Source organism: Venturia canescens, chromosome 10 (assembly GCF_019457755.1).
Source record: "Venturia canescens isolate UGA chromosome 10, ASM1945775v1, whole genome shotgun sequence".
Lineage (NCBI taxonomy): Eukaryota > Metazoa > Arthropoda > Insecta > Hymenoptera > Ichneumonidae > Venturia > Venturia canescens.
This window is the reverse complement of record NC_057430.1, coordinates 14,859,569-14,880,666: the sequence shown is the minus strand read 5'-3', so window position 1 is coordinate 14,880,666 and position 21,098 is coordinate 14,859,569. Positions and strand designations below refer to the sequence as shown.

General features: G+C 45.8%; 1 protein-coding gene across 2 annotated transcripts in view; it reads left to right on the top strand.

Moving 5' to 3' along the window:
- LOC122416913 (uncharacterized) overlaps positions 1–21,098 on the top strand; it is a 41,009-nt gene that overhangs the window by 14,219 nt on the left and 5,692 nt on the right. For both annotated transcript variants that reach the window (XM_043430064.1, XM_043430063.1), the window contains exons 2-7: positions 9,641–9,877; positions 10,514–10,626; positions 10,909–11,021; positions 11,728–11,806; positions 13,372–13,511; positions 14,035–14,184. In XM_043430064.1, coding sequence (XP_043285999.1) covers positions 9,641–9,877; positions 10,514–10,626; positions 10,909–11,021; positions 11,728–11,806; positions 13,372–13,511; positions 14,035–14,184 — 832 coding nt within the window. The remainder of the gene's footprint in view (positions 1–9,640; positions 9,878–10,513; positions 10,627–10,908; positions 11,022–11,727; positions 11,807–13,371; positions 13,512–14,034; positions 14,185–21,098) is intronic.

Below are 21,098 nucleotides of genomic sequence, written 5' to 3'. Positions count from 1 at the left end.
GATGATCCCCGGGATCATCGGCGAGCGCAGGAGATTACATCTGTTTTTACAAACAGATGAAACTGCCGAGTGGAGCAGAATCGCAATCGATTCTCGCTACTGGATCCGGTTCGTCCTGAACGTTGGGGCTCGGACTCGATGATGCTGGTTTGAACCGATCGGCGAGCCCCTCGCGCACTCTGTCTCCGGGAATCGGAAGGGTGGAAAAATTGTTGTTTTTCATCGCATTCGCTGTGCAGGAGCGCGCGATGGCGCATAATGTAACGGTGCGGCGGAATAAAGTGACCCTTTTGAATATTTACAAGGTAAAATCAGCGAGTGCGTTCCTCGAAGAGTGCTACGATTTATGCGTCGTGCCGAGTAGCTTTGGGGCATCGGCCAAGAACCCTCCTCACAGGCCCTCGCGAGATTAAGACTCTTTGAAGGCTCGCAAAAAAGACGAAAATCTGCTTCCTTTTTGTTCCGCCGTTGCTGCTCTCCGGGTGCCTTCGTGTCTCTCCACTCCGGATTTTGTATGATCCCGATTAGCCGGCCGCACGCACGCGGTATTTGTGGGTATAAGCAAAAGTACTCGCGGCGCGCGGCTCCTTCGCAATTTCCCATTACCCTATTATCGCGAAAAGATTCTTCTTTATTCGTCCCCTCGCTTTCGTCTGCCTCCCCCCTCGCAGGTGAAAACCATCTTTATCGCTGTACAGTCCTTCTCAAAAGTTTCCCGATCGACCTGGAAACAGCAAAAACACTCGATCGCCGAGTCATCTTCGGTGCTCAACAGAATTTTTTGCCCATTTTTTACATTATTTTCTGGCAAGCCCCCCCCGGAACACGTGCCCTCCGCTTTCTTTTTCTCTCCGATCGTGCTCTCCCAATCGAATCTGCGGTTTGACATGAAAATAAGAACGAGGTTGGGCTCATAATGTGTTTTAGCGCATGGCTCATGCGCCGCGAGAGAGTGATGAACGCAAGAAGAAAGGACGAGCCCTCGGGGGGACGAAACAGGAAGGTTGATCCGTGAATAAGCGAACGACGCCTCATTCCTCTCCGCACCCTTCGATCCTACGGTATGCGTGCACAAATACACTCATCCCGACGTACATAACGCCCTCCAAATTATCTCGCGTACGAGCGGCACGAGCTTTGAGCCAGGCTCGGGAACAATTACATGCAGACACACATACGCGCAGAGCCCCGCCGCACTCGCGGCTTGGCGTAACGACGAGAAATCTCGAAAGCGAAAGGGAGGTGGAAGACAAGAGGATCCAGACAACTCGTACTTACGCGTGTTGTTGACCTCGCCTGCCGTCTAGCCGCGGACACATCTTCCAAGTGTATTTTCCGCTCAATCCTCTTTCTCCCTGGTTCTTTCTCTCTCCCTGCAGTTTGGCTGCTCCTTTCGGAGTCGCGCGCATATACGTTCGGTGCTGGGACTCTCGATGCATCGGTGCGGTGGGTACCTCACGGAAAATTTATTTTCTCCGATGCTCACGCAGCTCCAAAAAGGACGGAGCTCGCATTTCAGAGCACAATTTATACTTACAAAGTGCTTAAATTTGTACACGGTTTTAACAACTTGGCAAGAATGTCTCGGAATAACGATAAATTTTCTTGCCCCTCGCTTTCGCAAGCGTTGCGGAAAGATTTTTTCTACCGTTTTGAACGTCGCACGCGGGCGCGCGCGCGCAAGTAACGTATCATTGAACTCACCCGTGCTGGTTACGAGCCACAAAAAGCAAAGACAATGAGCCTCTTTGGCCAAGCGCATGTTCTGCCTTTCGTTCGGCTCTTTGAGCCTCGTGCGGAGCGAGAGATGCCCACACGAAAATATATGAACGGTATAAAACCTGTTCCATTGGTGAATCCTCGCACCCTCGGGAGCAGCATCGCTTCGTGGCGACTTTTAAAACTTTATGTCTCGAGAGGGACAGAAGGCAAGAGAAAACTCATGGAGAAAGGCATTAAAAGACGCGGAAGAAAGAGAGAAGCCTCCAGCCACAAAGTACCGAGGGTTTTGAAAAATGATATATAAAAATCGAATGAAAGAATAAAATGCACAGGGAAATGCGCGATCGAGAGAAAAACCTGCCTCATTCGCAATGCATGATTGAATGAAAAATCCTGCACAAGCGTTTGTTCCCTTTTGCCAATGTGTCTGTAAATGCACACCCATTTGGTCCATGCGGGCGAGCCAAGAACTGGGCAATTCTCTCAGGACATGCTCCCTCTTCGTACTCGAAGTAGGCAAGTATGTTCGTGCGAATACATTTATATCTCCGTTGTTTCACCGCCAAGTTCCTTTCACACACGAGTTTTCTCTTTCTCTTGGTTGTGCGCTCTACGATCGAAAAATTTATGGTCACGATTTTGCAAGCCGAGAGAACAGAAGTTTCAATGTCCCGAAGCTTTTATACTTCCTCGGCTCCAGAGAGAAGTCCTGCTTGTTCCTCACACCGGAAAGTATATTTCATTTGTCTCTTTCTCTACGTTTATTGTTCCTCTTTGATCACTCGCTCGCTCCCTCCCTCGTAACTCCTCCGCTTTCGTCGAAGCTTTTTAAAACTCCCCGCGTTCGCTGCGACTCCGAAAGGAATCTTTTTATTCTCGAGTCACATTGTTGCCGATACAAGGATTTGTAAATTCCAGCCTGCTGTTCCAACATTCCCTGGGACAGCGTTCGATTTCGAAGGATCTCAAAGTTCGAGAGTGAAAGTGACGCTCATCGAGGTTGATCCGAAGCGTTTAAGCTACGGTAAAACGAAAATTCATGGGGAAAAATTCTTTAACGGGAATTTAAAAAATCACGCCAGTTCGAATTACGGCCGAATTACTCCGGGGCGAAAAAGTGGAGAAAAATTTCGTTCGATACGATCGAAACTCGTTCCAATCACGAGTTTACCAACGAAACTTTCTTGCGGTGTGAAAGGCGTTTCGATCTGGACACGGGGCATATTATTAATTAACGACGAACGTGAAACGAGTCGGCTCACCAATAGCGCTCGACCCGTCGGGCCAGTTCGTAAAGATAAAAATATTTTTTTTCGCAATATCTCCATATTAGTCGTCGGGGTCCCCCTGAGAGATCGTTCGATAGATACAACGCGCTGCTCCTTGGCGGATTAATCCTCCTGGACGAGCTGGCCGAAAGGCTGAATAAGCAGCGAGAGTGAAGCTACAAAAAGTCTCGGTTAATAGAGAATTAAAAAAGTCCAAAAACACGGTGTGAACGAAAAGAAAATCGTTTTTGAAACACGAAACGAGAGAGAAACTCCCGGCTCTGATTTATGATTCTGAAAATTAAATGAACGTTCGCGCGTTTCACTTTTTTTCGTGCGTGCACCACAGCTGAACGCGACTCTCTCGTTCAGTTAACTTTTGTGTCCGCACGCACGAAACTCACTACACTTTCAGCATACACCCAAGCCCCCGGAGTACCAGCCACGCGCTTTAATGCTCATTTTTATTTGTATTATTATTGAATTTTATTCAAAGCTCAAGCTAATACGATGATTATAAATTCGCAAGTGTGCGATGTTCATACAAAGTGCCGTAAAAGCAACAAAATTGATGATAAAATGTGCATGCGCGCGGAGGTACCTACTCGCGCCCCGCCGCCAGACTATAATTCTCGTCGACGAATGCCCGTTTCGTAGACCGTATTATGGAAGTATATGTACACGCCCAGAATGTGCCCAACGATTTAAGGGCGCATCGTTCCGCGCAGCATTACGTTTCGTGCCCTTCCAGGCACGATTTATCATTTTTCTTCGAAATTATTGCATACTATTACCGTGCGCAATATCCAAAAGAGAGAGAGAGTGCATTGTGCCCTGCCATTGTGAGGATAATCCTCATTATTTTAAGCACATTCATAACTAATATTTCGGAAGTGTAATGCGCAGTTATTTCATGTGTTGAAACTGCCTGGCGTGTCCTAAAAAAATTCGTAACACATTATTTTTGAGCGACTCCCGTTGTAACCACTGCAATAAAAGTCCGCGCTAACAACATCACGAGCGCGTTTTTTTTGCTCCATTACTGTCTGTTTTCCAGCGCGGAAACCGGAACGAGCGTAGATAGAGGATCTCCCCTTTCGCCTCTCGGAGCGGCGCGTACGCTTCGCTGCAAAATGAATTTTCCAAGCGTGTTCTGGTCATTGTAGTTACTTTTATTGTCCGCTCAAGGAATTTCACAGCTAATTACAATCGCGCTTCTTCCTGTTCGAATTTAAGCTCGTTTTATTCCCCGCTCTCTTTATCCCGTTTCTCACCTGCGAGCTATCAATTTATCCGGAATTTTCGATGCGGACGTTGATCCTCGGAGAGAAATGACTTTTGTTGGATCGACGAGTTATTTTTCAAAAGATTTTTTACTCTGAGACGATGCTTCTTGAGCTCTGAACGCGACTCGAACCCGCGAAAGGAGCTCGCAGCTTCGCCAGCGGCGCAAATTTCGTACACGCCCCTCGATCGAACAGCTTTCAACGCGCTGCTGAAGATTTTCCATCGAACACATCTACATATGTATAGATCCTTCGTAACACAATAACCGGCAACTTTCCATACGGGGAGGTTTCTTCCTGTCTTCGCATCGCGAAGCTAAACAACAACAACAACAACAATAATTCCCTTGATTTATTGAGCCACTCGATGCGCCGCGTTAATTCATCTGCACAATCCGCGCGATGTTTGGAGGCTTATGCGTATAAATATCGGGATTTTTACACTTTTTTAAACCCTCATCGCGCTTCTCGATCCATTATTGAACCTCGCCATCCTGCGATAGGAAAAATCACGTTTTTAATTCGAAACGTTGTTCCTTTCCTCACCAGCGATAATTATATGCAGCCCGTGAAATATTTTCTTTGAGATTCACAATTGGAACATCAACGATTTCTTAGAGGCTCCAATTCTTCTCATCTTGTTCAACCTTTTAACGAAATTGGACCCCAAAATATTCTGATTTTTGGACCTGCAGTGACATTCATTTCTATTTTTTCTTGAAAAAATAGAAAATTAAATAGAAAAGAAATAATATAAACTATAAAAAAATGGAAATAAGGAAAAAATAGAAAATGGATAAGCTTTGATACTGATCACTTCGAAACAGAAAACGTTTAGAAAATGCTGGAATCATCGGAGCCCCGTTCAGCCTCAGGACAATTGCAAGGAAATGAATATTCGAGAAAACTTGCATAAAAGATCTTCGCATCCAGCACAGTTTTTCTAGGAAATTAGTTCACTAACTTTATTGGTTCGAGCGTCTTGAAGATTTTATCATCTTAAACGAAGGAATTCCCGATTAAAATCCGCCTTCCAATTGACACTGATTTGAGAAACCTTTTTCACGTAGCGTCAATGCAACGACGCATGGAAGGAAGATACTTTTAGTGAGAAGTCAGGAAGCCAAAACGAAATCCTGTTGGCAGAGAGTTGTTTGTGTCTCGAAGTTAAAACGAGAAAAAAAAGAAGAAAAAGAAAAGTAGGGAAGAATAGAGTTGGTGTGTGGAGGTCCGAGCGATGTGTCCATTGTTCTCGGAACTATTCTCATCCTTCTTTCGAGAACTTCTCGGCTGCTGTGCGGATCCGCGAAAGGCTGCGTGCCATTCTTCGGGAGCCGTGCGCGGAGCACACATTCGTATATCTACTTTAGCTTTAGCTTCGTAAGGTGAGCGCTGTTGGTCCTCTCGGGTCCTTTTCCTCTCGGTTTCTTCGGCCGGGGGACTCTCTCCTCGTGCCACGAAATCCTTTTTTTGTGTCATCAGGTGGACGTTGGGAGAGCTCGAGGAGATGGCCGGATCCTTGTCATCCTTGAATTGTCTGACGCAAATTCCCTCGGCCCTCATATTCGTTCTCGATCATTTCAAATCCTCGGAGCGTCGAACCGCCCATTTATCTCAAGATTCAACTTCTCCCAAGCCCCTTCACATTCGACAGCACGGATATTGCTGTTCAACGAACTATTTTCAGCGCAATACACTCGCGTAAAATACGCACCGGGGAGTCCAATGCCTTCGAAATATCCAGCAAAGTCTCTTTCGGAAAACATAATATTTCTCAGTTAAATTTAAAGATACGTACGAGTTATCTATAAGCATATATTAGATATAATAGCCACAGAGGATAAGAAGTGGGCGGGCAGCTTGAAATTGAAAGTTGGCGTGGGTTGACAGCTGCTTGAGCTGTTCTCATTCGTAGAGAATTCTTCCCTCTCTCTCTCTCTCTCTCTTTCTCTCTCTTCATCTCTCGTCTCCCTTTCTCACATGTGTTACGAGCATAAGAGTTGGTGCAATGGGCGAACCGGTCTGCGGCGACGAGACTCGCAGTTAGGCATTAAGTGGACGTAACGGTGAAGCTTACAAGAAAAGAGAGAAAATGTATATCGTGTACATCCTTACGGGCTCTTATCTTCTTTTCCTTTTTCTATTCCGTCCCCCCTCTCTCCTACGGTGAGTGCAGTTGTCCCAGATGATGCTGCACTGCCGTCTGCATGAGGAGACTCTCGGGCGGCTCTCCAGAGCCTCTTCGACGCGGAGCGAGTCTCCCGAGGGTCCTGGACTTTCCATTGTACGATGCTGTTTTCTCTGTTTTTTTCATGCAGCTTTGTTGCAAAAGAATTCGAGTGAGAAATTCCAGGATGAGGAATTTTCTTCACGCTCCGACGTCCAAGCTCGTTCTTCGCTTCGAATTTCCGATAAATAAATGTCCGGATACGAAGGCTACGAGATAACATGAAAAACGAGTATTTAAGCAGGTTGAATTCCTCCAAATGCCGGGTGGTCCTGAGCCGAAACAGAACTTAATTCATTGATTTAAATTGATGTCGAGTTCGGAGTTGGACAACGTCGGGGGGGGGGGAGGAAGAATAATTGGTTTTCCTTTCCCTCAGGACTTTAAAGGGCAAAGTGTTTTAATTAATGCCCCTCACTGCTGTCCTTCGTAGCCTCAATCGCTGCGGGGACACTTTCTTCGTTCCTCTTGTCTCTCCTCCCTTCGGACTTGATTAACTTGACCAGTAAATTTCGCAGTTTACCTGTAACGTTTATGTATTATAAATCGCTCGTGTGTTTATGAAATGCTGGCAAGAGAGCAGGCGTAGCCAAGATCGAGGCTGCTCGCGGCCTCCACCGACGTGTCCCGGAGAAGCTTGTGCATGCATCATCCGATACACGAGCCAAGTTTGTACGACTGGTTGACGTAATGCATAGCTCGTGTTATCCGCGCTAGAGATACTTCGAGCCAATGCAATTTACTTGCCCCCACTCCCCCCATTTTCTTCTTCGCGCGGTGGCGAAGAAAAAACTCGAGGAGAAATCGGCGGATGAGTTTGTTTGGGATTTCCCTGTGTAAATGCGCCTACAAATGCGTGCGGCTAAAACTTATGCGTTTGAGATCCTTCGCCTCTCACGAAACGTCCTTCTGAAACCGGTAAGCCAACACACGCATACGAATCTCCTCTCTCGGTAGCGCATAACAAACATTAATCGTTGACATCTCTTGCGAGATCTTCCTCTCTCTCTCTCTCTCTCTCTCTCTTTTTCTCCGTTGCGTGGTCGTTGTTGGCACCGAGAAATCTATTCCGGCGAAGATAAAACGCCCAATACAAAGTCGAGGAGAAGAAATTTCTCAGCTTTGTCGCGGTAACGAGATCTCGCCTCGTTTGTTTTTTATCTCCTGCTTCATCGGCTTGTACCTACTCGCCTTTTTTCTGCGCATCGATATCGAAACGCGAAGTACAATTTACATGCCGGTGCTTTCTCATTGGAGGAATCTCCCTCCGAATAGAGTCTTCTGCAGCTCGTACGTCACTCTCTTTCCTCCAGGAGCTCAACACGCGAGCGCTCCTCATCCTCGTTCCTCTTCGTTGTCCTTCAATTTTCTCTCCTTCGCTTTGTTCTCGCCCCCTCCCAATTCCTCTCTTGCGGCAAGGAAATTCTTTGTGTTGTCGCGCGCCCAGGATCGGCGGTGACAGAGGAGGAAAAATTTCCGTGTTATTGTAACGAAGAGCCGTGCTGCTGCGACGCCAAATTATGGACGGAAACGAGAAATCAGTCGCAGGAGGAGAGAAGATCGAAAGTAGCATCGATGGGAAAGAAAAACTAAAGAACCTCGGGAATAAACGTGTCGCGAACAAGAAGTTCAAAAGGAACGAGAAAAGAGCCACGAAAAAGGGAACCCTCTGCTCGTGCACGGTTAAAAGACAGTCCAAGATTATCGGTTACTCGGTCCCCAGACGTGGAGAATTTGCTCAGAGCCTCCAGAATCCAGATAGGAATTTTTCCCTACGCTCGTTAACCGAGAGAGCTCGCCTGTGGCGATCAAAGTGTATCCACTGGCAGAGAGAACGTACGGCCAAATATGTACCGTGCTGCCTAGAATCCCGCTCTCGTTTCATTCCCGTAATGTATATTCCACGTGGGTGCACTTATCTACTTTAGTACATATTGCGCTCGCGAGAGCACCTCTCGCGGACCCAGAAACCGACGCATCCTCCTTTTATTCCTCGGATGCACAAAGCCTGAGATATACACAACAGTGAATAAATCTTGAGCTATGTTCAGCCATTCAGCCACAAATAGACGTAATCGCAATTGCAATAATAATGAATTATGCTTGGAGGCGAAAAAAAAAATTCATTCTTTTCCACGTTTATTTACAGCGGATTTCTCATTTCAGGCTTCAATTCCTAATCAACATTTTTTTTTATCGATTTGGTGGAGCAAAAGCCATGAAGAATGGAGTCAGAAACGCGGAGCTCGATGAATTTCCGATCGAGGCTTCCCCCAATCGTCGATAAACTGACTTTCCACCTTTTTTAGACGGTCCACCTTAATTAGACGGACAAAAAATTTTTCACGAATTTGTTTGATCGGTATAAATTATAAATATGGATATAAAAAGTGTTAAACCTAAAAAATAGATTCTTAATAAGTTTTTTTATATTTATTTTACTGAATTTTCGAACAGAAAAATGGGGGCGAGGACAAGTTTAAAAAAAAGATGGGTGTGCGCCGTTGATAAAATCTCTGGAATGGACGATCGGAGAAAAAAAATAAAAATGCTTTTAGATTCAATGGGCAAATGGCCATAACGCACGTCATACGATTTTTGATTTTTGCAAAAATGATAAAATGGCTGTCATTTTTCCAAAAACTATGAAAAAGTACGTTTTTTCCAAAAAAAAACACGTGGTAAAATTATGATTTTCAACGAGCCGTCGAAAAACGCAAATTTTGAGAAAAATGCATTTAAGCAAAGGCAGGCACGCGGCACTGCACCGGGCGGTGCGTATTAGCGCGCTCGCGGGCATCCGAGTAAACGTCACTCAAAAGTACACATAGACTGTTCAGATATTTTCAAAATTTTAGTATGATACTTTTAAATATGTATGTACTTTCGAAAAAAGCAATAAAATAATCGTTTTTTTGAAAATTCTAATTAGGGTAGAATTAGCCCTTAATTAGCCAATCATCTCTCGCACTTTCGTAACATTCAACAATTCCTGAACGACTGATTTTTGTTTTCATTCATTCCTTCTATTAGACGAGCATGGAAGAAAGATCTTTCAATACAATTGCACACACACGCGCACGCACATTCTTTGAAAAGGATCGAAAGTTTCACCCTTTTGTTGGCGAATGTTACAGGTCAGCGGACAGCTATTGGACACGGAATTTCAACCGACGGTAACGGCAACATGCAAATCTGGCTACATGATGATACGCGTTAATCTCAATCAGAGTTTTGTTGGTGTCGTTCACGCGAGAGAATTTCGCAAGCCGGAGTGCATGGTGCCGGGTAACGGATCGAATCATGCCACGTTGGGTATCAATTTATTGGCACCACCGGACGCACCGGACTACTGCGGCGTTCACGTCAATAATGTGAGTTTTTGTGTCGTCGTACTGTAAATATGCGTCATTTAGAAGCCCCGCGGGGGTAATCCGGGTCACTTGGGCTCAAGTTTTGTGCACGTTGGTCCCGGGCGAACTTTCCCTGGGGAAAGAAGTCTTATGGATTCATTCCGAGCGTCTCTTTATCACGACGTGAAATCGCCTCCGTTCTTTCCTCTACATTTTTTATTCGCGAAACCGTTCTCGAGTACTTTTCCATCAAGTTTTTATCCTCGGCGCGATTGTAACCGCGTTGCATAATGAATAAAAAAGCGAACATTAGCGACTTAATTACTCGAAGGGTTGCGGAGTCTCGAATCTTCAGTCATAGCTGCGTCGAGATGAAAATTAATAGAATAAAAGAGAACGTCGGATGTTCGAATGGGTTACGAAATGGATTCAGCAAAACAGTGACAAACACTCGTGACCCCCATTACCCCCATTCGTCTCCTACAAGCATCATCGTTTTTACGGGAGGTTTACGAAACGAGATTTAAAAAACGTTTGTACGTGTTCGTGTTGCAAACGAGTCTGGTGGGTTAGGGGATTACAAAATCTGTCAATTGGAAAGGTGTGACCGCCTGGCGAGAAATAATTTGTCTCTGTGTTCGTGTGTGTGTGTTTTAGAACACGGAGGAACGATCGGTACCGATCGTCGTTAGAATACACAAGACCTTGGAACTGGCTGACGACAAGTCCTACGTAATAACTTGCGGCAAGGCCGGATTCAAGAATGCCAAGTAAGTTGTGCGAGAGAGGAGCCGATAATCTCGGTCTTTCGATCGGTAAAATCGGGTTGCACGTGCGTGTACGATTTTATTTCTTATTTCAATTCGTCTTTATTTAGTTCGATGTTGGGTTTGTCGTTGTTTATTGTTATTTGTGTTGGCCGATGCATGAGGCATCCCGGGAGACGCAAAGTGAAATATTCGATCGAGATTCGAGTGGTGAGATTGGCGGAGGTAACGTTTTAATCGAAGGTGAAATATAAAGGCGCTTTTGCTCGTGTGTCTTTTGCTAAGGAACGAGACGTCCTTGGTGTCCTTGCGACTTCTGGATGCTGCTGGTCATCGAGTCCAGGCTGCGACTTATGGACAGAACTACACACTTCGAGCCGAAGTCTCACGACCAGATGGTACGTTATTGCAAAAACGCGTTTTCGTGTCTCGAGAAACCTGTGAACTGAAGTAACAACTCCGGAGCTCGAACCTGCGGAGCGCGATAAGATTGGGCTACTTTTACTTATAAAACAAGCTTCTCATTCACCGCCGATCTGCCGTTTTCCTCGTTGATTATCCACAGATAAACAGCTCCGAATTAAAACTCCTCGTTTACCGTCCTATTACGTTTCTCTTCGGCTTTTTTTTCCCGACGATTAAACGCCCGAGCAAAATAACCCCGCACATCCCGCTTTTTCTCGCTTGCGCGCGCTATAAAAATTGATATTAAAATTCATCGTCCGCGGAGCCTCGCATATTCTTATTCCGCGTCTTCCCGCGCGGGCCTGCTGGAGCAGCCACAAAGTCCGCGTTTAGAAGATTATCGGTACGCCGATAGCGGGATCGCGAGCACTTTTCCCGCTAGACGGTAATACCCCGAGAGACGGATCCTCTTTTATTTCTCCTTCTCGCTCTTTATTACCTGAATTATTCACTTCCGTGATGCTTCGTCGCACGAGCGCTCGCACTCGCGCTCTCCTCACTAAACCCGAGGATGCGCATATCCGGGAAAGTACCTGCACGCGCGAAATAATTGATCGATTAATTGCTATCGCACCATTAAAGCGCGTCTTCGTTAGCTCGCGTTCAGCCACGTTTTTTATTTCGTTTCTCTTCTTACAGGAGCTTACGGCATCAGAGTCAAATCGTGCTTCGCTTTCAACAAGAAAAACAGCAGCGTTCAGCTCATCGACGACAAAGGGTAAAGTTCGACAGCGTTAATGCTGTGAAATCATTGGAGACGAGTACATTTATGTTTTATCTCACCTGGACAATGAAACCCTACGTGTTACTCGTGTAGTCCAAAAAACAAATGCACGATGATTTATAAGAGGAAGTTGTTCGGTCTGTTCTCTCGAGGCTCGTCTCAAACGAGCAATTCATTTATAAAGCTTATAAAAAAAACCATTTCACAAGTATTTAATGAAAAAACAGAATCTGCTAAATCATGGTAATGCATTAAAAAACGTTTGGTTCGAAGGAACAAAATGATTCAAAGGAAAAAATCGGATGACGAATGAAAAAAATAAAAAAACATAATGGCACGTAAAAAATATTACGAAACCAACTGTAAAATTTCGAAACAACAATCCAGAATAAAATTCACAAAACACGAAAAAACATAATTAAAAAAAATACAAAAAATCGTGCTAATGCGTGAAAAATAAAGGTTCAATCCGCTCATGTTCTTCGCGACCGAAATCTCGATTGTCCAAAAATTTTTAAGTGGCTGTCAGTGCCACTTAAGGACACTTTATGCTCCTCGAAACGTTCTCGGTCTCTCTGGATGAGTCTTGCACTAGGAAAAGCTCACGATTTCAACGTCTCACTTCGAGAAGTTTGCTCATCGATTTACGAGATCGATAAATAAAGAAAAATGATAAATAACTTGGAGTATTTCTCATTCATTTTATCGACGTAATGACACGCTGATGTATTAATAGTCGAATCTCACATAAGCTTGTAAAGCACGCAGACTAATAAGAAGAGAGCGGGATAGAGGAGACCAGATTTAGTTACACGTGCATTCTCGAGAGGCCGGAACGTTACTGGAATATATAGGTGCGTGTCACGGCAACTTCCTACGATCCACTCCGCCTGGCGCATACATACTCGCACCACGTGCGAGAATAAACGTTTGGCCTCGAAATATAAAAACTTGATCGTATGCGATGTAACGGAGTCGTTTGAATCTGGAATACGAGCGTTACAAGAGCAAATCGGTCGTGTGCATACGCTCCTCGGAAATTCAACTTGTCGAATTATCATCGGAGAACCTTTCATTTTGTTTTTTTTTTTTTTTTTATTAAAAACTGTCAATTCAAAGGGGAGAAAAAATCCCGGGAAAAAGGTCCCTGAGAGGAAAAAATCGTTTGGAGCTTCGACTAAGTTTTGGGCTCGTTTATAAAAAATAATTTGAAGTTTTGTGTCATTTTAAAAATAAAAATGGAGCAATAAATTGGATGCACCGGGGTCAGGAGTCGCTCGTAGAACTGCGAAAACAGTTTTTCTCAGTATCTCATGGGGTTGGACAACTAATATCGGTAAAAACGGAGCCGAGCTTATCGACGCAGGTTTCCGACAGTTTCCCTGCCCCCCCCCCCCCCCCCCCCCCCCCCCCCCCGTACGAATTCGTTGACTCTAGAATTAGCCTGGGCCCCGTTTTTGGGGGACATTAAAAACGAAAGTTGTTGGGAACCTTAAAAAATGTGGTCGCGTGAAAATTTTGACGAATAAAAGTAAAGAACTGTTTTTTCTCTTGCACAGGTGTCCGGTGAAGGCGCAATTCATAACGAAATTCGTGTTCGATCAGAACACCGGTCTTGCCGACGCATCGGTTTTATCGATGTTCCGATTCCCCGACAGGGAACAAGTTCACCTGCAGTGCGACATCGCCGTCTGCATAGGCGAGTACAGCTCTCATATAATCGGCTTTTTAAGGAGGGAGAGGGAGAGAATAAACGAAAGTGATGATTGAAGAAGCTGCGAACGTTGTTATTTGACCGGAAATTATGAGGAGTCTTCAGCGCATTTTACAATCTCGTATAAGCTCGTCCCCCGAAGTCTTAGAGCCAATTAGCATTGAGCATTGCATATAAACGAGAATGAAAATGTTGCGTACGGAGCGCTAATTAAAACATTCACAAAATTTCAATCATAACAAGGTGCAATAGAGGAGAAAACAATGATAATTAAAACGTCATTTTAACTGCGAAGAAACGGAGAAATTTGCAACTTTTTCTCCCCCTTTTACGAGTGCTCTCTCCCAGTGATTATTTTCTCTCAACGACCGTTCACTCGTTTATGTCTCTCGCTCTTTCCTTCTCAATTTTTCTTCTCTTCTCTACGCGCTTGCCTCAACAATTTTCGTTACACAGCCACGAGTCTATGAATACATTACCATAACTTGGCTCGTTTTATCGTGTACAGGAAGTTGCGGCACTCCGATATGCGACGGGGACGACGAGACAAGTGGCGTTAAGGGCGCAGGGACAACCCCGATCGGGCAAAACGTCGCTGGCGAAGAAGGAACGCTCCTGGCTGGCACGAGCTTCTTCGTACTACTGCCTGGCGATCCCGGTGAGAAAAACATTCGTTTATATTTTATCTCCTACAAATAAATCTTACCAATATATCTCTGATTTTATGGCAGCTTCAACAATCCTCACTATTTTGTCCTGGGGAATATGGTATCTCATGTTTTTAATGCTAATTGCACGCAGCAATCATTCCGACAGGAATACGAGTCCCGATAGGCTCTTCCGACGAGCTTTGCCGGTCTTTTTCTTCACTCATTTCCAACGTTACGAAATCTGGAATCGAGAGAAACGAAACTTGTTTTCCTGCTGTTTTTTCTTTCTCCCCAAATGCCTCCGAATCTTCGATCAGCCGCGATTCCAAATGCCTTTTTCCCCGCTGGGATCGAAGCCCTGGAAAGGAAGAGTGAGCTAAACGGTTCCGTGGCATACCGAGACTTTATGTAGATACAAGATTCAATTTTCAACCACAACTTTTCGCTGAATCATTTTCTCGCGGCTCGCTCGCAAGCGCGCGCACCACGCAGACGTCGCTGCTTCGCATAAATCTGAATCGTGAGTGCGAGAATCCTCGCCTATATATTAGCTTCCTACTTTTATTTATTTATATGCATGCAGACTAATGTCTCGGTACCGGGTGTCCGGAAAATCGCAAACATCGACGAATCTATTCCCGACCGATTCAATTATTCTCACGAATTCTCCGAGTTTTTATAATTCAATAAACTTTTTTATCGAATCTCGAGAAACGAGATTTTCCTCGTCAAATTCTGGGCTAAGAGTAATCCGACGGAATGACGAATTTTTCGACAAATCTTCCAGTCAAAATTTCGTTTTTTTCTGCATACCATTGAGATTGAAGCGAAGATTTTAAGTTGGGAAAACGGGAAGAGAAAAAATGGTTGGTCCGCTTGGCGCCGCGACCACGAAGACGATTTCCGGTCACCCTCTGCACGGAGGTGAAGAGACAAATGGTTTTGTGTCAGCGATACGAATACGCGAGAAACCGAATCCACGCGCGTAATCGTCGAGGTATGCGCAATCGCGGCTGCGAGCTCGTCGCATCTTCGAGCGCGCGCGCAGAGCAATAAATATTATCGGTAACTTCCTGTCGCCAAAAGAACGCATCCGGACAGAATGACGCAGTGGCGAGAGAGCCATTCCGAAAGACTAATGCGCAGAGGCGTCGCGGGTGGTAACCCGAGGCCTGTGGCTGGTCGCCTTACAAAAGGCTACTCGACACGCACCGAAACGTGATAATGCGATTCGCGCGAGGAGGAGGCTCGTGTGCGATGTAGCGCGAAGGGGATTCTCTCTCGCAAGCAGCTTATCGAGTGGCCTGAAAGTAAACTTCGGTGGTATTGAAAAAATCTGAGAATAATTCGATCGATCACGGTGGGATCGAGGGAGCCAGAAATTCTGAATTTCTTCGAGCCCGTTCCGTGCTGCAACGCTCGATCGTAGGTAATTAAATTCAATAAATTCGTTCGAAAAAAAAGTGAAGAGAGGGATAAAAATATGGAGTGCATGAATCAAAGCTGCCGGAAGATTCGAGCCGGTGATTAATGGCGGATTGGACCTTACAAAGGGAACGAAACGTGTAATTAAATCTTTAATCGTGCTAAATAAATCTCGGTGTAATTGAGCCATGACCGGGCACAACAAACGCGCCTTCTTCGCAGCCGGTAATTCATTTTTTCTTCTCGTTGGATTCGCGCGAATCGCGAAGGGCTCGGGAGAGCGAGGAAGATCTGCCGGGAGTATGCGGACGAAGGAATTGTCAAGTTCGATCTCGGCCTCGGGATCTTCCGCGCGAATATACGCACGTGGGATTTATAAGCGTAATAAATGGATATAAACGTAATGCGGTCGGCATAGTTGAATATAAATGTAATAACGCGAGCGCAGAGGATCGTACGCGATATAAAAGTGGCGATCTCGGGGCCCCGGGGCTGGAGGAATTGCCTGCAATTAAAAGCCAGCCGCGTAATGTACGCGCCCTCTGGCGAATCACGAGGCTCTATCATCGATCTTGACTCCGTGTGGGCATCTAGCACCGAGTTTGTGCGATAAACTACTTACGTACAGGGTGTTAAGGATATTTGGTACAGGCTTACAATGTTGCCATGCTAAACCATGCTGGAAACATAAAAAATTTCATAATTATCAGAATTTTATAATATTTGGTGAACATATTCTTTAGTGACAAATTTGACAATACACATTTTTGAGCAGAAGAAAATTTTGAAAAAAATTGTGTTTTCGCACTCGATGTTGAAGAACATTATCACCAAATTTGATAAATTTCTAATTATTTTGACTTTTTTATACCATAGATCGTTAAATCTCGAGTGTTACTTCCTCTGGTTAAAGAAGCGTCGCGGAAACGCGAAAGCCTGAAAAATGTGGGGGTTTTAAGGGGCGAGAAGTGCTGGGAGAAAAACTCGGTGAGATATGACAGAATTCTGGAATCGCTGGGCTCGGAGGTCGGCACTTTTTTATCGGGGCTTAACGAAGACACCCTGTGAGTGTGAACAAAGCTCGCGGGATATTTGTTCGAGCAGAGGAACTCGAGACGCGCTCTCGGTTATTCGAGTTCCTCTTTCCCGATCGCTGGCAAATAGTCACAAAGTCCCTTATTCTCGCGACGTTCTTAATTGCACGGAATAATCATTACTTAATGTTGTTTAATTAAGGCTCGAAGCGGGGCCAGGGAGGAGGACGGAGGCAGGGAACAGATGGGATTTCAAGGGCACGCGGGTGAGCCTACCGCGCGTTCCGGGCCGCATAAGAGCAGAATATGCGCTGTCCGGGTGTTCAATTCTCATTCTCGGGAGAGGGACGAGCGAGAATCCCGTGTGGAAGGATCTCTCGCTCGGTAACGCGGTGAGAACGGTCCAGCGTTTCTTTACGATCGGCGAGCTTGATAAAACATTCGTTCGGCGACGAGGGGAATCAGGCACGGAGCGGGGGGAGCTGCGAGAGATTGAAAAGAAAAAGGATCATCGTAACAACCCCTTGCGAGAAATGCTCTCGATCGCACCTGCGAGATTTCTGGCCTTTCGGCTCGCTTTATTGCCTCTCGCCCGAGCTCTCTTTTTCTCGCTCCTTCTCCCTCTCCGAGCCCATTGTATATCTGTATAAATCGGTGTTAGAGCCCGCGGTATGCGCTGCAGGAATTTCGTTAAGAGCGATCCGTTATTCTTCCGATCCTGCTGGGATCTTCGCTACCAGTTTCTGAAGTGCGCGCTCGCTACTTTTTTTCCACACCGCGGGTAATTCAATTCTAGTGTCTACTCGGCCCTCTCCAGGTGCCGCGCTCCTTTACGACTGAGAGCACGAGCCACGTGCATAAAGTTTGCTTCTTTAGAAGAAACGCGAACCCGCGACCTTCGTTATCCCCGCGACGGCTCCGTGGCGAGCAGCGCAGCAACGTCACTTTTGCCACTCGTTCTACCAAAAGGATCGAATATTCATCTTTTTTCACCTCCATTTTCCCAACCCGCGACAAACTCTCAGCGAGTACAACGCTCAACCTTCGAGGCCCCACCGGCGCGAGTGTGATTCGGAGAATTTTTCGTCGTTATTTCACAAGCCACAGACGCAGCCATTACTCGACAAGATTTTTCACAGGCTCCAAGAGACCGAGAAATATATGACTGGGCTCGGTAAAAATCATCGTTGCAAGGGAGACCTCCGGCGCGCACGTACGTTGGAAGAGCACGTGTGCCATTTCCCAGTAAATTTCCGTGCTGCCAACTAATTTAGCTAAGTATTATGGAGCTGTTTTATTTTCAGTTGTCTCTCGCGCGCACGCGTCGTTATACCCGCTGATAAATTACGATGAGTTGCTCCAACGGTACAAGAGTCGTGCGTTTGGTCGCCGGTGCAGCCAAGTGTGCCAGGGACCGCGGCACTTGACGTATAGAATCTCCTCCCTTCTCGCTTTGCATCGAGAGAACTCGGCGCCTTTTTTCAGCTCGATAAGTGGTAAACTCGTAGCTCTTAGTGACATACATATGGGGAGAGGCTACGACGACGTATGGCTCGCACTGTTCGCGAGATCGAGAAATCCCTCTCGGCCTCTCTTTCCTCCTTCTCTCTCGGCCACCAGGCTCTCCGATCCTCCGCGAGAGTTGTACGCTGTACATAAAAGAGACTCACGAGAGGCGCCTCCGATTGCAAAGTGGTACAGGAGCCTCGCATGCCAACGCGATTCCCTATATGCAATTGCACTACGAGACGTGCGATACGACTGGCGAACAGTATTTTATCCACGTACGTGGATACGCGCAGGCTACTCCAGAGCCTGGCGAAAGGACGCGCGGGTGCGACGACACTGGAATTCCGGAGGAAAGTTTTCGGCTCCTCCTCGGTGACCGAGTGCCGCGTTCGCCCAAGCGGATATTCGGTACTCGATCTATTTTCGAGCTCCGAAAAGCGATATCACCACTTTTGCAACGCTCTGTATATTCTAGCGCGGATATTATATGATCCCTGAAGCGCGTTTCAATCGTGCTCTCGCCAAACGAGAATGTACCTATGCCAGCTCCTGCTTTACGTGAGCAAATTTATTCGGTGTGCTACCAAGCACACTCGCGTGTTGGATAAAATAAGGATTTCTGGACACTCGATCCTTATTCTTCTTCTAAATGGTACGGAATCTCGAGATCTGGGAATCAAAAGATGAGGCGCAATATGCTCGATTTGTTGAGCCTGCTGCGGGCTTTTGGTATTTATTCGATATGCTTTCGATCCAGAATTTCTTCCAACGAGGTTAATGGAATCTGGAACATTTTTAGAGCTCACTTCCAACTTTTTACAATTTCAAGTCTCCGAGAATTCTCGATAGAAAAAAAGGAGCAAGGACTAATTATTTTTCGAAAAATTGCTCATTTTTCCAGCCCTTTCTATTTGCGTTATACTTTTGGTCTCTTTGTTCCGAAGATAATAAATGGGGATGAGAGCAGTCCCGGGGGAGGGGCGAGAGGAGGGAAGATGTTGCAGAATATTCAACACGAAGATCCGATCGGGTCGTAAGGAGATTAATCAATTCCGTATCGATATTAAACCGCGCGCCACCCTTTCCGAACGATATCGCTCGTAACTAGCTGGAACGAGCACACTCGGGCGAGTGTGTAGCGATAAATCGCGTGTATGCGGAGGGGAGTTTGAGAAATCGCACGTCGTTGAGTCCCTTGCCGATCGTTAATCAAACTTCTCGAAGCTCAACCGGCGAGCTCGCCCGTATCAATGACCACTCAATGAAGAGAATGGAAATCAATGGATCGCTGATAACGATTATTCAATTCTCCGCGTACTTATTCGTTGCGGCTGGTTCATGGGATCGTTGAACGTGTGAAAGCAATTGTCGGCGGAGTCGTCCGAAGGTCGGATGAAAAAATCCGGAAAATTTTCGAGTCACCAATCGCAGAAGGCGGCAGCTCAACGTTCGATTCGACATTCGCGCCCCTTTTGCTGCCAAACTTCCAAAAACTGGTCCCCACTAAATTCGTCTTTCATTCAACGCGATCATAAAGAAATAACAAACGAAAGAAAAAAGCCGTTCAACTGTACGAAGTCTCGGCGAAACGTCCGCTGTTCAAGGACCTCACATCGTCATTATCCTCTTCGGTGGTGCGCGCGATTCTCCGCTTCTTTGTCGCGCGGACTCCTCATCATTATAATACACACTCGATTTGAAGCCACGATCCCGCCGAGCTCTGTCCACTAGCGAATTATATCTCAGGTGGAATATATTACCTATGAAGAATCCCCTGTCTCGGTGAGTCCGGCGAATCATCGTCTCAGCTCAGTCATGCGAGTCGTCGATCATTCGTTGACTCTCCGCGCGTCTCCTGGAGTATACAAGGTGTGCTTAGATTCAGGTTGGCCTTTGCTCGGAGCCATGAATCTTGAGGAGGAAATTTTGGGCTCTGAGGGGAAAGATTTTCGGTGGGGAAACTGCCTCGACGGTGATTTTCCTCCTTAAGGTTGATGGGTGACGCGATTTTGGTATTTTAGAAACATCATCGGCAGGAACCAACATTTTTATAGAATTTTATTATTTAAAAAACGTTTGCAGGGCTCACTTTGACTAGCGTGGTGCAACAGCTACCGTTCATGTCACGCTGTCGCTTTTGTTTACAAATTCAATAGGTTACGAGGCGAGTTTACTGTCCAAAGTAGTATTGCAGTGGAGGAAAATGAAAAAATGAACGATTGAAAAGTTAACCGGGACAAAAATGGTCGCTTTGTAAAAACTGACAAAAAAAACGTGGCGAAGCAAACGCAAACGAAAAAATATGGCCACAACTGACGTCGCATGTGAACATATGTCAAATGCAGCGTTGCCAAACGTTACCGATCCATTTGTCGTGTAATCCGAATGATTTCTCATCAAATATATCTCATATTTCAGCCGATTTTCACGAGATACAACGATCGATTTTTGTTTCCGAAATATTGGACACAATAATGAAAAAATTCAACAACTTTTCATGTGTGTACGACTCTCGTGTCTCGGACAAGTGTCAGAGAAAATTCGACATTCGAAAATGAATTTGCTGATGCTAAAGCACGTGTAACTAGCGTCCAAATTTTGAAAATCTATGCAGCATTCAATTTTGCCTACAAAAAATATCATCGCTTGGATCGCGAATAGTCGCCTCAAATTTTGCGAAACCCCCAGAAGCCCGGGAACCGCGGTCGAGAGAAAATTCCCGGACACTCGTTGTGTTTCTCCGCCAAGAAGAAAGAAGCGTCCCGACGTTAGGCCACGCACACGTGTCCGGTTGTTTATTTCAAAGCGGATACCGCCTGGTCGCGCGAGGTCGTCGTAGCCAAGGTGGTGGGACATTGAATTTGATCGATTCTCTATCGGTTTGAAGAGATGCGAAGACTCTTTGCCTCATGAAATTTTCAATGTCTGTGTTGGACGCGCGCGCGCGCGCGCGG